Here is a 14,563-nt window from a genome sequence, read left to right on the forward strand (position 1 = left end):
CCAAGTTTTATCCCGCACCGCCCTGGGTGGAGCCTGGCGGGGGCAGGGACTGTACTGGCCCCGGCCTCACACCGGCCCCAGCACCGGCCTCAGGAGGACCCGCACCTGCCCCTGGGAGGGGTCCCTATTCCCCTCCCCCGTCCTGACCCTGCCCTGGGGGTCTCTGTCCCCCGCCCCGGGTTGTGCTCTCGGCTCGTCTCGGTCTCCGCCCTGCTTCCCGTCTCGGCCCCCCGGGGCTTGTTTTGGCTTCCCGGAGTCCCGGCTCTGCCCCTCTGGGGGTCCAAGTTCCAGCTCCGCCCGGCGCTGCTCACGGGGCCGCTGCAGGCAGGGCGGGCAGGGGAGGGGGCACCCACCTCTCCCGGGCGGTGGGGGGGGGACAGTCAGGACACCTTGTCCCGTCCTGGTGTCCTCTCACCGGGGTCAAAGTCGGTTCGTCCGCAGGGAGCCGCTGGGCTGAGCCCTCCTGGGAAGCTGAGGTTTAAAGCGGCTCCCGGTGGAGACTCTCTGATGTCTAATAGCGAGGTTGGGCCGTCCCTCCCCCTGGGATTCCCTCTGCCCAACCGTCTACTTCACAACCGAGACACGCTCTCTGCCCCACAGAATTTTGGGGAACAGAGGAGAAGGGGGCTGCGGTACCCCGGGTGCTGGGGGGTGATGTCCCAAGCGCTCTGGAGCGGAAACCACAGACTGGTTTCCTCCCCGAGACAGGGTCTGCGGGACCGGGGGTGTGGCCAGGGAGGATGCTGAGGACAGGCCGGGTGACCTCAGGCTGCTTCGGCCGGGTCTGGTCCCTCACACAATGCTCTGGCACTCCCAGACACAAAGCAGCTGGAACTGCAGCGAGGAGGGGGCCACACGTCCCCGACCCACCAGGCAGCAGCAAAGGGGGCCCGGGGGGGAGCTCCCCGGAGCCCCAAAACGTTGTGGCAGTTTCTGGCCCAAAGCCTCCCCCGGGTGGGTGCAGATGGATGCCGGAGCCGCGGTGGGGTGGGAGCGAGGCCCCTCCATCTGCAGGGAGCAGAGCGGGGCCGGGGGGGCGGCAGGGAGAGAGCCTCAGTGGCACAGCCTGCAGACCCCCGCCCGCCACGGCCCCCTCCGGGCTCTCAGGGGGGAGATGAGCTCAGGCGGCTCCGGCTCCTGCCATTGTTGTCCCTGGGAGAGGGGCTGGGGCAGGGACGCGCCATTGTTCTCCCTGGGAGCTGCAGAGCCCCGGGCCCGTGAAGCCGCCCCTCGGGGGGCCGCAACCCCCCCTTGCCGTGTGGGGTGAGGCCCCCGGCACAGCGAGCGGAGGGGGCAGCCCTGCCATGGCTCGTGCTGTGGTGGGGACCCCAGAGCCACCTCCTCGGGGAGCAGGGCCCAGCCACCGGCCCCCGGCTCACAGCCAGGATCTGCAGGGGGGGACAAAGGGATGTCACAGCCATGGGGCTGCTGCTCCGGCACTGGCTGGGAGGGAGGCCCACGCGGGTCCGTTGGCAGAGCGTGGCGTGCCCCAAGGGCAGGGCATCTCCCTACATCCTCACGGCCCCGAGGAGCCCCGTTCCCGGTCACCACCCTCCCCGCACGGCTCCGTGCCCTTCCTGGGAGGAAGCTCATCCCCTCCGGCAGTCCCATGACTCCGGGAGCTGGTGCTTTAGGAAGCTTGTGCAGATTTCAGCATGGTTGAAGGTATCCCGAACCTCCAGAGACACAAGCTGGGAGATCCCAGGATTCCCAGCAGCCCAGATTTTGTGTGTTTAGTTTATTGTGTTGCCCTGGGAATAAATCGTTAAAGATTGCAGTCAGGCTGGGGCATAATTGCCGTGCGGCATCAGAGGCTCCTGCCGTCTCCAGGGGGAGCGTTCTCCAAACCCCGCACGGCTCAGCAGCTTGAGGAGAGACGATCCGACGAGCAAATACCTCCACAAATCCCGCTGCAGGCCACACGCAGCTCCCGCAATCCTCTTACCCAACCTGGGCCCGGCGGATCAGCCCCCGCGGCAGCTCACATGCACCGGGGCAGCACAGGGAGGGGGAGAGGGGCTTACCCGGGGTCCCGCGGGGACGCTTCCCACGGGGCACGGCTGCTGCCTGTGTCCCGGTGAGAGGGTGGGCTCCTCGGTGCTGCTGGGAGCCCTGAACTTTTTGGGGGTCCGTTCTTGGAAGTCCAGACCCTCGAAGAAAGGGAATTCCCATCCCTCCTTCCTTGGGGAAATCCCCCACCAGCCCCAGGCAGCAGCTTTTCTTTTCTCTTTTTTTTTCTCCTTTTTCTTTTCTTTTCTTTTCTTTTTTTTTTTTTTTTTTTTTTTTTTCCCTTTCTTTTGGACTGGATTCCTGGCTGATTTCACAGCTTTGGCAAACGGGGATTTTATCTCAAGCCTCTGCATTCCCCTGGCAGACGTGGGGTCATGGGATGAGGGCAGAGCTGAGGCTGGGCTGGGGAGAGGAGGGAAGGGGGGGGCTCTCGCTCCCAGGACTGCAGCCGCTTTTCCTCCACGACCTCCCCAGACCCCCAGCCTGGGAAGGGAGGGGAGCGCTCCCGTGTCCCTGGGGAGGTGGTGCCGGTGGGTTCGGTGCAGGCGGAGCTGCCGGCAGCGAGTGGGAGCGTTCCCACGGGCGCGGGGCCAGCGGCAGGGCTCACACCGGGCACACCCGGGCAGGAGGGAGCAGCAGAACCACTTCACCTCCGCCCGGTCCGGCCCGTCAGGCCCTGCCGCGGTGGGGGAGGCACAGGGCTGGCAGATGGGGGTCCCGGTTCCCCCTCCCCGTCCCCAGAGTCCCCCAGGGCCAAGCGGCTCAGCCTCGGTCACGGTGGGGAGCGGTGACTCAGGTTGCCGGCGCTCTCAGGTGAGCCACCGCCCGCTGCCGGCAGTGAGGGACCGGCCATGCCCACCCCCCCGGCACCGACCCCCCTCGCCAGAGACCCCCATCCTGCCAGCCCAGGGCGGCTCATGGTGGGTGCGGGGTGTCCTTGGGCCGGGCTGCTGGTGGCTGTGCCGCTGGCGGAGCTGTAAACACCCAGGCGTGTCCTTAGAAACACACAATCGGCTCCGTGTGCTTCCCGGCTCTCGGGGACGTGTCCTGGTGGCCCTTGGCAGCCTGTCCAAGCGTCGCAGCCCGGGGACACCTCGGCTGCCAGCCCAGCGCAACCGGAGCCGGTGGCCCGGCCGGGCCTCGCCTGCCATGCCCTGGCTCTGGGGCACCTTGCTGGGCTCTGCCCATCACCCCGGCCTCAGGCCCTGCGAGCCCCAGAGATGAAGTCAGCCCTGGAGTGACTCAGGCTGCCAGGACCCCGGGGTGAGGCAGTTCCCAGCCCTGACGTGTGGGGCTGGGGCAGGGGGAGTCACCGCAGAGGCTCCCACCCCAAGGATGGTGAATCCTCTGTTTATAGCAGCGTGGGGCCCAGGTGCCACACTTGGCTGTGTCCACCGTGAGGCCGGGGCTATTCTGGGCTCCCTGAGTTCATGGTCCCCTTTGGGACACTGAGCTCCTGTCCCTGCTGACGCAGGGCCCTGCCCTTGGCTCTGCCATCTCCGTGGGACCAGAGGTGTGACTCTCCCCCAGGGAGCCCTGGAAACATGGGCATCAGCCCCTGCCAGGGTGGGAAGGGGCACCCAGGGTATGGACCCCCACCCATCATAGCCAAGAGGACCCAGGGCTCTGACATCCCTCACCCACAGGAGCCCAACTGGGCTGGCCCCAGCCTTACTCTCAGCTCAGTTTGTTCTCAGAGGCTGCAACATTTCTTGGTTTGCTTTAAATCAGCAGCTTCAGGAGTCAGATGACAACTCAGCTTGTTGTTGTTGTTGTTGTTGTTGTTGTTATTACTAGAATTATTATTAGCATTATTATTATTATAAATGCTTAAGCAAGTTGTCAGCCCTGGGGAGGGGAAGGACCTGGGATTTTGGGAGCCTCTTGAGGTACATGCTGAACCTTGTTCCCAGGGTGGACCGGGATCATAAATCACAGGAAAAATAAAACATCCCACTGCCCCACCCCATCCCACCCCATCCCTCAGCTGCCGCCATAGGGGCTGGCTGGGGTGGTTTGTGCTGGTCCTGCATCCCAGCTACCCCCGGGACTACCCACCCCATAACACCCCACGTCCACCACGCGTGGGTGGGGCTGGTGTGTCCCGCAGTGCATTGTGGGGGGTGTAGTCCAGCTGCCCCGCTTTGGGGGGTGCAGCACCCTCAGCACCCACCCCTCAACCCTGCCCCGTGGCCGGGCAGACCTGGGTGTCCCCACCCGGGGGTCCCACGGGGCACAGCTGGGTGGGTGGTGCTGGGGAACCAGGAGGCAGTGGGACCCCCACAGGACCTGACCCCACGGTGGCTGCCAAGTCCTGCTGGCAGAAAGAGCAGCTGCGTGGGACAGGTCCTGCAGAGTCCAAACTATCCCACGAGCTGGGGGCGTGGGGAGGGGGTGTGGGGCCGTGTGTCCCCCCGGGGCTGCCCCACGCGCTGACACACGGGTGCAGACTCAGCGCAGCGGCATCCCCGCCCCACGCCTGCCCACTGCTCCACTTGGAGACAAGTCAGGAATGCGGGAACCTCCCCGGGGCGGGGGGCCCGCTGCCAGCCCAGAGCCACGGGCACCCCCCAGCCCAGCTCCCCATCACTGCCCGGCGGGGCTGGGGGGTGGTGGGGCGGCCCTGTGGCACCTCTGGCACGGTGAGGGATGGCGTGGCCGTGGCACGTGGGCAGCTGGCACCAGGGCTGGCACCCACCGAGGCAGTGGGAGCCAAGGAGAAGGAAGAGGGAAGTTTGTGCCACAGGAACCCCCAGCCCGGGGTGGGCTGCGATGGAGGTGACACATCCTCCCGGGCTCATCCCGGCACACGTGTGTGCAACCCCTCCCGTGGCACCGCCCCGAGCGTGCATATGCACAAGCACTCACACGCACGCGTGCTCGCAGACCCCTGCACAGACCCCTCCTGACGCGGCCCAGGCGGGTGCTGCCCCCCGGCCCGCTCCCCCCGGCCCGGCCGGACGCCGGCAGCCGCCACCCGCACATCCCGTCACGGCCACACGCGCCCCTCGCTTCCCCCGGACCCGGTTCCTGTTTACGGGGCCGCAGCCGCCTGCCCGGGGTCGGCCGGGGCGGGAACATCGCTGCTGGTGGCCGTGGGACACCACGGGAGCTGCTGCTTGCCCCCGAGCCTGACCTCAGGTCCCGGTGTTGGGGGGCTGCTTCCCGGCCGGTGGCTGCGTCACCCCACAGGTGTGGGGCCACGGCCGGGACTGGGAACGGGGCAGGAAATCCTGGTGGGATGCAGAGCTGGACCGCCCCTGACACCGGCACTGCCATGGGGCCGGGGGGCGGTGATGCTGCTGATGGGGACGTCCCCAGCCCGTGGATCCTGGGGACACCGGGATGTCCCCACGCTCTTGAGCAGAGCTGGCGCCAGACCCTTCCCAAGGCCCCCCCCGTGCCCCAGCCCCGGCCGGGGGAGGCAGGGAGGTGCCGTGCCCAGGGGTGGGAGTGAGTCAGTGCGGAGCCAGGAGCAGAGGGAGGGATCCGTCGGGATCAGCCCTGGGCCGGACCCATTGCGCCGCATTCCCCAGAGCCCGGGCGGGCTGCGGGGAGACGGGCTCAGCTCAGCCCCGGCGAGCTACCTGTGGGGAAACTGAGGCACCGGTCAGGGAAGTGACTCAGCCTGCACTGTGGCCTTTTAAATGCCCTGCTCTGATTAGATAATGGGCGGAAGGATCAGAGAGAGAGCCCAACAGCCTCTCATTAAACCTTTGTCTCCCCATAGCGCCTTCAGCTCCCAGCCGACACCTTGGCTGTGCCGGGCCGGGCCGGTGCTGGCCCAGTGCGGGGCTGCCCTGCCCCAAACACGCCCGCTCACATCCGTGCCAGCAGCACACCCTGGCACCCCACGTGCTGGGCACCATTCCAGCCACCAGCAGACCCCATCCTGCCAGACCCCCGGGTGCCTCTCCAGCCCCTCGCCCAGGTGATGCCCAGAGCATCCCGGGTTGCTGCTGGGTGGGCAGCACGGATCATGGCTGAGCTGGGGGCAGGATTTGGAGCTCCCTGGTGGTGTGAGCGGGGGTGGAAGAGCCCCACGTGGCAGCTGAGCTGGAGCCACTTGTGTCGAGGAGGGGAAGGAGCCCTGTGCTGGGCTCTCCTCCGGCCTTCAAATCTCAGCTCCCTCTCCCCGCCTCGGGGGTGCAGTCGGTGCCCAGAACTCGGCCCCCTGGGGGGTGTTTGCTGCAGGGAGATTCACACCGAGGCCGGGACAGTCCCCTAGACAAGGCCAGCAGCTCAGGGTGACCAGCACAGGGCAGCTCCCCTCCTGCTCTGGGGTGGGTGCTCAGGGCAGGATTAGGTTTAGAGGGGAAACGTGATCTGGCAGCGATAGGTTTTGGTGCTGGAGATTAAATCATCTGTGGGTTTGGGAGCACCAGTAGAGCTGGGCTTTGGTGTAATCCCTGCAGCGCTGCATCTGCCTCCCCCACCACGGCACAGCCCCTCCCCCCCCATGAGCCCAAACGACCCAAAAATGCAGCCACATTGCTGCTGTTTTGATGGAAATCCAGAGCCGCAGGAGTGGGGCTGTGCTTGGCCAAACAGGAGCTCAACGAAAGCAAAAGAGAAACTCACCCCATGGCAGCTCCATCCAAAAACCCCTAGCAGGGGGACGCGGGGTGACAGGAGGAGCTGGAGCTGCAGCGAAAGCTCCAAAGCTCCAGCTTCTCCTGTCCCCCCACGTCCCCCCACTGCCCCGGCTGCTCCCCAGCGCCCTGCACCTGCCTGGCCCCGGGGGGATTCTGCCTGCAGGAGCCTGTCGGCGGGCAGCTGGGAGGCGAAGGAGCTGGTTGGGCTGGGAATCGGGGTGGGAGCAGGGTCTGCTCCAGCCCACACAGGTGTGGCCGTGCTGGCTGCAGGCAGGGAAGCTCCGCGCCCGCCTGGCCTCGTCTTGCTGGGTGGCAGCAGCCTCTCTGTGCTGTGCTGCTCTCTCCACCCCAGGGCAGGCAGGCACACCCCATCATTACACCCCACAGCAGCTGCTGGTGCTGCCCGGGCAAGGAAGGGGGGGCTGAGCTGGTATGGCATGGCCAGGTGGGGACGAGGACAGGAGCAGGCATGGCCAGGTGGGGCTGAGGATGGCAAGAAGCCATCGCCTAACCCACGCGTGGGCCTGGCAGGGTGAGTGTGTGTCTGTGTGTGTGTGTGGGGGGGGGTGAGTGTCCCCTCTTTGCACGAAGACCCGGCAGGGTCACCCCAAGCCCCGCGGTGGCCCTGGCACGTGGTGGGAAGCAGATGGGGTCAATCTCAGCAGCTGCTCAGGACGTGCCCCGCGGGGCTGCGGTGCATAATGACCCCATTGAGATCCCGGGGGGCGGGGAGGGGGGGGGAGGAGGCACCCAAGGTGGCGGTGGTGGCAGAAGTGGCTCCAGTGTCACGCCAGGCCTCAATCCCCGCTATTAACACCCGGTGGAGGGCGGCTCTCCGCACACAGGAGGCCTTTGAGGGATGAAAGAGCTGCCACCCCCTCCTCCCCGCCGGGCTATCCCCCCAGGGCAGTCGGGCCCGACAGCCCCCGGCTTCCCACCCCACCACAGCGCCAGGAAGAGCCTCCCCCCACGGCTGGGGCCCCTGTTTGTGGGTCCAAGCCCTTGTTTGTAGTGAGGCAAGGGGAACCGAGCAGGCGATGGAGCCCCAGGGCCCTCGGGGGCTCGTTGCAGGATTCCGGGGCGCTGGATGTCGGGCTCCAGCCAGGAACTCCTTGGGAACCTCCCAGCTTTACCAAGGGCGCAGTCCCGGCACATCAAAGGCAGGCGGGGGCAGAGGGAACCAGGGCAGGAGCCTTTGGTCCCCGCCAGCGCTCAGCGTGGCCGCCCCACACTGCTCCCACCGGGGTCCTCAGCTGCCACACCTGGGTCTGGGGCTGTGACCCCCCCCGTGGCGTGGCACCCAGCCCATCGCTGTGGCAACCACCACCAGCTCCGGGTGTATGTTCTGCACTGGGGCCGCCGTGGGAACCTGGACGGGTGCCACCTCATTCCGCTGGGGCTCTCTGGGCTGCTTTTGTAGCCGGCGTGGAGCCCAGCTGGCAGCCACTTCCTCCCTGGGCCCCCTGCCCCACGCTGCTGAGGCTGCCCCCATGGCCCAAGCTGCGGGCTGGTGGGAGGGGGCTTCACTGGGACCCCAGCACGAGGCCGTGCACCCCCCTCCACGGGCCCTGCAGCTTTGGGCTGGCTCCAAGTGTGAGCAGCCCCCACAGCTGCCCCGAGCCAGGGCTGTGCCCCCAGCCCCACCAAGCCCCCCCCGAGGCACCTGGGACCTGAGGGCAATGCACCTCCCCCCTGCCCCCCACCTCACCCCCCCCAGTGGCTCTCAGGGGAGACCCCCGAGCAGCACGGAGCATGGGCTGGGATTCTCGTGTCCCGTCCCAGCTCTCTTCCCAGCCTGCAAAGTGCCTTTCCCCATCCATGCCTCAGTTTCCCCAAGAGAGAACCTGCCCCGGGCCAAGGGTTTGCCTCACTCCGCAGCAGTGCTCCGGGGCTCTTGGCCCAGCAGCTGGGTGACAAGCACCGTCCTGCAGCCCCCGCCCTCCCCAGCACCCGCCGGCACTCGCTGCTCCTCTGCTCAGATTTTCGGGGTGAGACTCACGGGTGACGTCTCCCCACGGCTCCACTGCCATCTGCTGGCAAAGCACCCCAAAAAGAGGCTGGGACCCAGAATCACGGCCGGGACAGACCCTGCCCGGGTCCTCCCCCCCCCCCCATCTCCTCTCCCCCCTTGCTCCATGCCTGCCCTTCCCGCAGGGATTTTCCCTGCGCTCTGACACGCTCCCACCACGGGGCCCACGTGCGTGGGAGGTCAGCGGAAAAGGAGCATTTTCCAGAGCTGGAAACCCAGAGGAAAAAAAAAAAAAAAGGACGGAACGATTAACGCAGTGTGGGTTAATCATTACAGCGCTGCTCCCCCCTCCAGAAGGAAGCTGTGAGGATAACGGCCTTGGAGCCACCCAAGGGCAACATGGCCCAAGGACAACGTGGCCCAAGGACACACCGGGCTCCCGGCAGCCCCCGGAGCCTCTGCTGACCTTCCCACGCCGGCACCAGGCTGTGGGCAGCAGCCCATGGCCACGGGGGGGATCTGCGTGGAGCTAGGGCTGGAGCCAGGGGCTACAAAGCCAGGCAGGGGCTGCCCGAGGGTCCCCAAGCTCCTGCGGGGAGGGTGTGTGTGTGTGTGTGTGTGTGTGAGAGAGGGGCTGCCACCCACCTCCTGCACCCCCAGCAGGGCTGCGGGGTGGGGGGCAGCCCCTCCAGCCCCCGATGCCACAAAGGGGACAGTGGGGATGGGGGGCAATAGCAGGACGAGGGTCAGGATCCCCAGCACGGAGGGTTTGGGGAGGTTGTGCTGGGTGAAGTCAGCCCGGCCAGGAGCAGGGGGAATCCTGCACTGGGCTTTGGGACTGGTGTGGGTTGTTTTTGTTTTTTTTTTTTTTTCTTTTTTTCTTTTTTTTTCGTTTTTTTCCTCGCTGCAGAGAGGAGAGCTGGAACCTTTTCCCTGCAGTCGGGATCTGGGTGGGACGCTGGAAACGCCATGTGGCCAGCACCGGGATTTTGTCCCGGCAGAGCCCGGCCCCTCGGAAATCCAACCCCAGCCTGGCTGATGCTTCACTTTCCGAGCGCTCCGGCCCCGCTCCCCGCCCTCCAGCTGGCAGCAGGAGGTGGGAGCCACGGGCGAAAGCCCTCGGGTGGGAAGGGAGGCAGAGGGGGCCACGCCAGCCCCCCCGCCCCGCTCCCCCCCAGCTCCGGGCAGCGAGGAACCCCTCCCCTCACACCCACCCTGCCCAAAACCTGCAGACAAAGAGACCCCCGGCTCCTTGGGAGAACCGAAGCTGCCCCGATAGCACAGCCCGAGCCCTCCTGCCCCCAGCAAGAACTGAATTGAAGGGGGTGGCGGGGGAGAGAAGCTGCCCAGCACCCACCGCCCCAAAAAGTGGCTGGGAAAAAATCCACCCCCAAAAATGAGACTACAAATCCCAGCAGGCATCCACACGGCAAGGGCACCCTGCGAGGGGGCAGGTCCGGAGCCCTGCTGGCCCCTTCCCTCCCCCCCCCCATCCCCGAGCCCTCCCGGAGCTGGTGGGAGGCAGTGGGAAGAGCTGGTGAGAGGAGGCTGATGGAGACACTTTTTTCCCATCCTAAAAATAGCAGCTGGCCGTTTCCCCGGCTTCCCGGCCTCGCCAACGCTCTTCCATTAGATGAAAAAACAACAACAACAAAAAAAAAAACCGAAAAAAAAAAACCAACCAAGCCCTCAACCAACAACCCGAGCACCTTCCGTCGGAAGGAGAGCGGCTGCGTGCCTGGGGAGCACACGGAGGCTCCAAATAGAAACCGGGGAAGGAGGAGGAGAGCGAGAGGCAGTGAAGCTGCCCGGCCGTCCCCAGTTATTCCCCAGACGTTTTAATTAGCACTCACTCTGACTTTGAGGCTTTGCTTATGCACAGCGCAGTGTATGACCTTTAAGAAAAAAAAATTAAAAAAAAAAAAAAAAAAAAAAAAAAAAGAGAGGGGAAGGGAAGAAAAAAGGCACTGGAGCAAATCAGAAACTGGGAAGTCGGCTGAGCTTCAAATAGTTTCAGCGTCAGGCACTCAGAGGCTTTTAATAAGCTGGAGAGTGAGAAATTTAACACCACAGTCTCTATTTTTGATCACTTGGGGAGGGGAAGGGGGAGAGTAAGACAGAACGAGTGAGAGGAGGGGGAGGAGGTGGTGGTGAGGAGGCAGCCAAGATTACATCCTGGGTGGCAGTGCCAAAAATACCCGTGCTGTGCCCTGCTCCAGCTGGGGAGCTGAGCTGGCTGGGGGGCAGGCAGCCCCAACCTGCTGCCCACACAGGCAGGGAAAAGGAGATTAGAGTGAGGCAGAGGGACTGCAGCCCCACACCCAGGGGCCAGCAGCCACCTCGGCCTCTCCGAGTCCGTGCTGGGGGCTCTGGGCAGCTGAGGGAACCAAAATTCCCCCTGGGCAGCAGATGGTGGGCCTGGCAGGACCTGTGTCCTTGGGCATCTGGCACAGAGACACAGCCCCTCACTCACACCCACTCCTTCCCAGTTTCAAGAGGCACATGGGGTCCACCAAGCTTGGGCTCCTACCTCACCCTGGTGGCCAGAGACCCCCTGGGCAAGCAGCAGCCTCAGCAGAGCCCCCTCGGCAGCCACCCCCTCCCCCCTCTCATCACACAGACCCCGGAATGACTCCCACCACCCGCAGCATCTGCTTCCCCCTCCTCCCCCAGCCCCTCTCCAGGGAGCAGGGGGAGATTTCCCTGGCTCTGACTGCCACACGCAGGCTGGAAAGGCAGCAGCAGGGGAAGGGGCCAAAGCCCAGGCAGCTGCTGTCCAGCTGCAAGACAGAGGGTGAAGAAACAGCTCAGCTGAAGTGGATTCCTGTGGCAAAGGGAGCCGGGAGGCTGAGCAAGCAGCGGGGTTGGCTGGGGCGGGGGAGTCGGGAGCCGAAGGGTCTGGAGCAGCCCTGCCCGGGTGGCTCCTCCCGAGCTGCCCTAATCCCGCTGTCCGGGTGGATTACTGGAGGTGGAGGTGGCTGACGGGGCAGGGAGGGGGTTATAAACCTGCCTGATAAGCTTCCCGAAGGTGAATCTCCCACGGGAACCTCCAGCTGAACCCCAGGGCAGTGCTGGGGGGACGCCTGTACGTGTCAGACCCCAGTGTGGGGGACAGAGACCCTCCTGCCCCCAACACCCCCCCCCAGCCACGATTTGCTGCCTCAGAAGAAGGGGACGTGCTACGAGCAGGGATTACATTTCCTTTTAATTGATCAGAGGCTTTTCTCCACCTCCATTTGCCCTGCACCAGCTGAACCCGGGTGGGCAGGGCAGGATGGGCTCTCTCTCCACACCAGCAGTGAGATTCCTGCAGCAGACACGAGAGGGAGGGGTTTTAAAGGGGGGAGTGGGCTTGGCAGAGGGGTGGGTTCTGCTCCCAGGGCTCGGCTGGGAGTAAACAAGAGCCACGGGCTCCCTGGGCCCTGACCTCAGCGGCCAAAGAGCAGAGGGAGCAGAGATCAGGGAGATAGTGGGGGAGAGGCCCTCGGAGAGGCTGCGGGTGATTCACCTGCCCACACCACGGGTGGGGAGAGGAGGGAGGAGGCTGAATCTCAGCAGGGGAGAGGGGGGAAAAGGGGCCAGGAGGTGAGATGAGAGCCCAGCCCGGCCTCCCCCGAGACACAAGTTGTTTGTTTGTAATGGAAGGGAAAGAAGAGGGAGCAGAGGCCACACAGACATCCAGCTCCCCCCGGGGCCCCAGGCATCCAGCCTGCTCCTGAGCTGGCCTGGCCCGGCCCGGCGAGGTCCCACACGGGTGACCGCAGTCTCTGTGTCACCGTGGCGTGTCCCCAGGCCCTGCTGCCATCTAGTGGCTCCGGGAAGGGCCCCCACACCGATCAGATACTCCAACGCGGGACGGTTTCCATGTCACCGCCCCCTGAAACCCGGCACAAGCCCTCACCCCCCCCCTGTCCCCGAGCAGCTGCTCCCAGGGAGCTCCTGCTGGCAGCAGGGAGCTGGGATTTGTCCCCAGAGCAGGTCTGGAAATCTCAGCCAGGATGTAGGTGACATTTACCTGAATTACTCCAGGGCTTTTATAAGAGCTTCGTTAGCTTCTACTTTAATCTGAGCTTCTGCTTTTGCTGCCTCGTCAGACGCTGCAGCCATCTCTGAAACAGCCTTCTCCAGGTTTGATTTTGCAGTCTGAACACACGAGCACAGAGGATGTGTCATCCAGAGACCACCACAGGATGGGGGACTTGTCCTCTACCCCGACCCACCCCTCTCCCTCCCCTCTTGTCCCTCAGACCAGCTCACACAGCCTCACTGGCAGCAGACACTTAGGAACGATTTCCGTGGGAAAAAGCTGATCCTGAGGCCAAGAGGGGTGGGGAGGGGCAAAATCAGCACCTGTCCAAGGTGGAGAAGTGGTTTGGAGAAGGGTGACAGGCTGTGGGGCTTCCTCTCTGTCCCAGAAACCAGGGTGGAGGCACAGCCCCTGGCCACAGGAAGCTCCAGAGGCAAACCCACCTCCCCCACCCACGAAGCAGGGAGCAGACCCCCCCCTCCAGAAGGGAAGGGGACAAAGGGACTGTGGGACTCACTGCCAGGTCCAGCATGTCCATTGGCACAGCCTCCTCTGCCAGCACCTGCACGCTGGAGTCTGCGTGGACGGTGACGGAGCCGCTGCTCACTGCGAGGGGACAGAGCAGGATGGGTCAGGGAGCTGCTGGCTGGGGCTGCTGCCAGAGTCTGAGCAGAACCAAGAGCACCTGGAGAACCCCAGGGCACTGCCTGACACGGGGCTCAACTTCCAGGGCAGCCCCTGGTAGGGAGAGGGAAGGAGAAACCTCTGAAAGCGCAAAGCCCCCCCCCTGTGGAGCCCCCCAACACACTGCCCTCCCTCCCTGGCTCCCTCTGCTCCATAATACCGAAATATTTGGTGGCTGTGCCATCTTCAGCATAGACTGTCACCACTCCTGGCCTGAGGACCTGCAGGGTGGGGACGTGGGAGGCCAGGATGCCAAAGGACCCGGTCATGGTGGGCACATCCACCTGCTTCACGTTGGCAGCGTTGTAGAACACCTGGAAGGGAGGGCAGAGCAGGTGGAAAGAGTCACCAGGAGCACAGAAAAGGGAGCAGGGGACTTCCCCGAGTCCGGACCCGGACACCTCACCCCGGGCACGGCCGCGCCCCCCGCCCGCCAGCGGAGCCGAGGACCCGGGGCTGGCGGGGCGGGAGGGTCCCCGGCAAAACCGGGAAGGGGCTGAGGGCCGAGGTCAGGACCAAGGTCAGGCCCGGCGGAGCCGGTGCCAGGAACCGGGGGATTCCAGCGCCCCCCGCCCCGCTCCGCACCGACCCCGCCGCTCGCTCCCAGGCCCGGGAGCCGCCCCCGACCCCCGCCGCAGCCCCGGGCCCGCTCCGAGCCGCTCCTCCCAGGCGTTCCCTCCCGCCCCAGCCCCGGGCTGAGCCAACCCGCGGGGTGCAGCTCGGGCTCATCCCGGAGCCCCCGCACCGGCAGCCCCTCGGGTCGCCCCCCGGGGGTGCGGGCCGGGCCCGGCTCTACCTGCGTGGGCGAGGCGAAGGTGAAGGCCATGGCGTTCTGCCCGGCGGCGGCCTCGGCATAGCGGCGGGCGGGGCCCGGCTGCAGCACCGGGCGGGCGCTGAGGCGGAGGAGGAGGCGGGGGGCGCGGATCATGGCGGCTGCGGGGCCGGGGCGGCGGCAAGGGCGAGCGGGCGGCGCGGGGCAGGGCGGGAGGCGGCGGGACTACAGCTCCCGGCGTGCCCCGCGGCACGGACTACACGGACCGGGGGGCGCCGGGCGCAGGCAGGAAGTGACGTCTGGGATGGAGCCGCGAGGGCGCATGGGAGTTGTAGTCCCCGCCGCCCCGCCCGCTGCTTGGCCGCCAATTCGGGGGGCGGGGGGGCGGGGGACGGTATCGCCCCGTTCCTTGCCCATCCCTGCCCGTTCCTGACCATCCCTGCCCGTTCCTGCCCGTTCCTGCCCCTCCGTGCCCGTCTCGCCGCTGGGAGTCCAAATTAGCGATA

The 14,563-nt window shown here is 65.9% G+C and overlaps 1 protein-coding gene across 1 annotated transcript; it reads right to left on the bottom strand.

Moving 5' to 3' along the window:
- Window positions 1–11,761: 11,761 nt before the first annotated feature.
- On the bottom strand, window positions 11,762–14,277 carry ATP5F1D (ATP synthase F1 subunit delta). The gene is made up of 5 exons (XM_071728033.1): window positions 14,082–14,277; window positions 13,446–13,599; window positions 13,119–13,207; window positions 12,590–12,717; window positions 11,762–11,881 (listed from the first exon to the last, which is right to left on the bottom strand). The coding sequence occupies exons 1-4, from the start codon at window positions 14,211–14,213 to the stop codon at window positions 12,595–12,597; spliced, it is 498 nt and encodes a 165-aa protein (XP_071584134.1). The 5' UTR covers window positions 14,214–14,277; the 3' UTR covers window positions 11,762–11,881; window positions 12,590–12,594.
- Between the last annotated feature and the right edge of the window lie 286 nt (window positions 14,278–14,563).

The sequence above is a fragment of the Heliangelus exortis genome, chromosome 28 (assembly GCF_036169615.1).
Source record: "Heliangelus exortis chromosome 28, bHelExo1.hap1, whole genome shotgun sequence".
NCBI lineage: Eukaryota > Metazoa > Chordata > Aves > Apodiformes > Trochilidae > Heliangelus > Heliangelus exortis.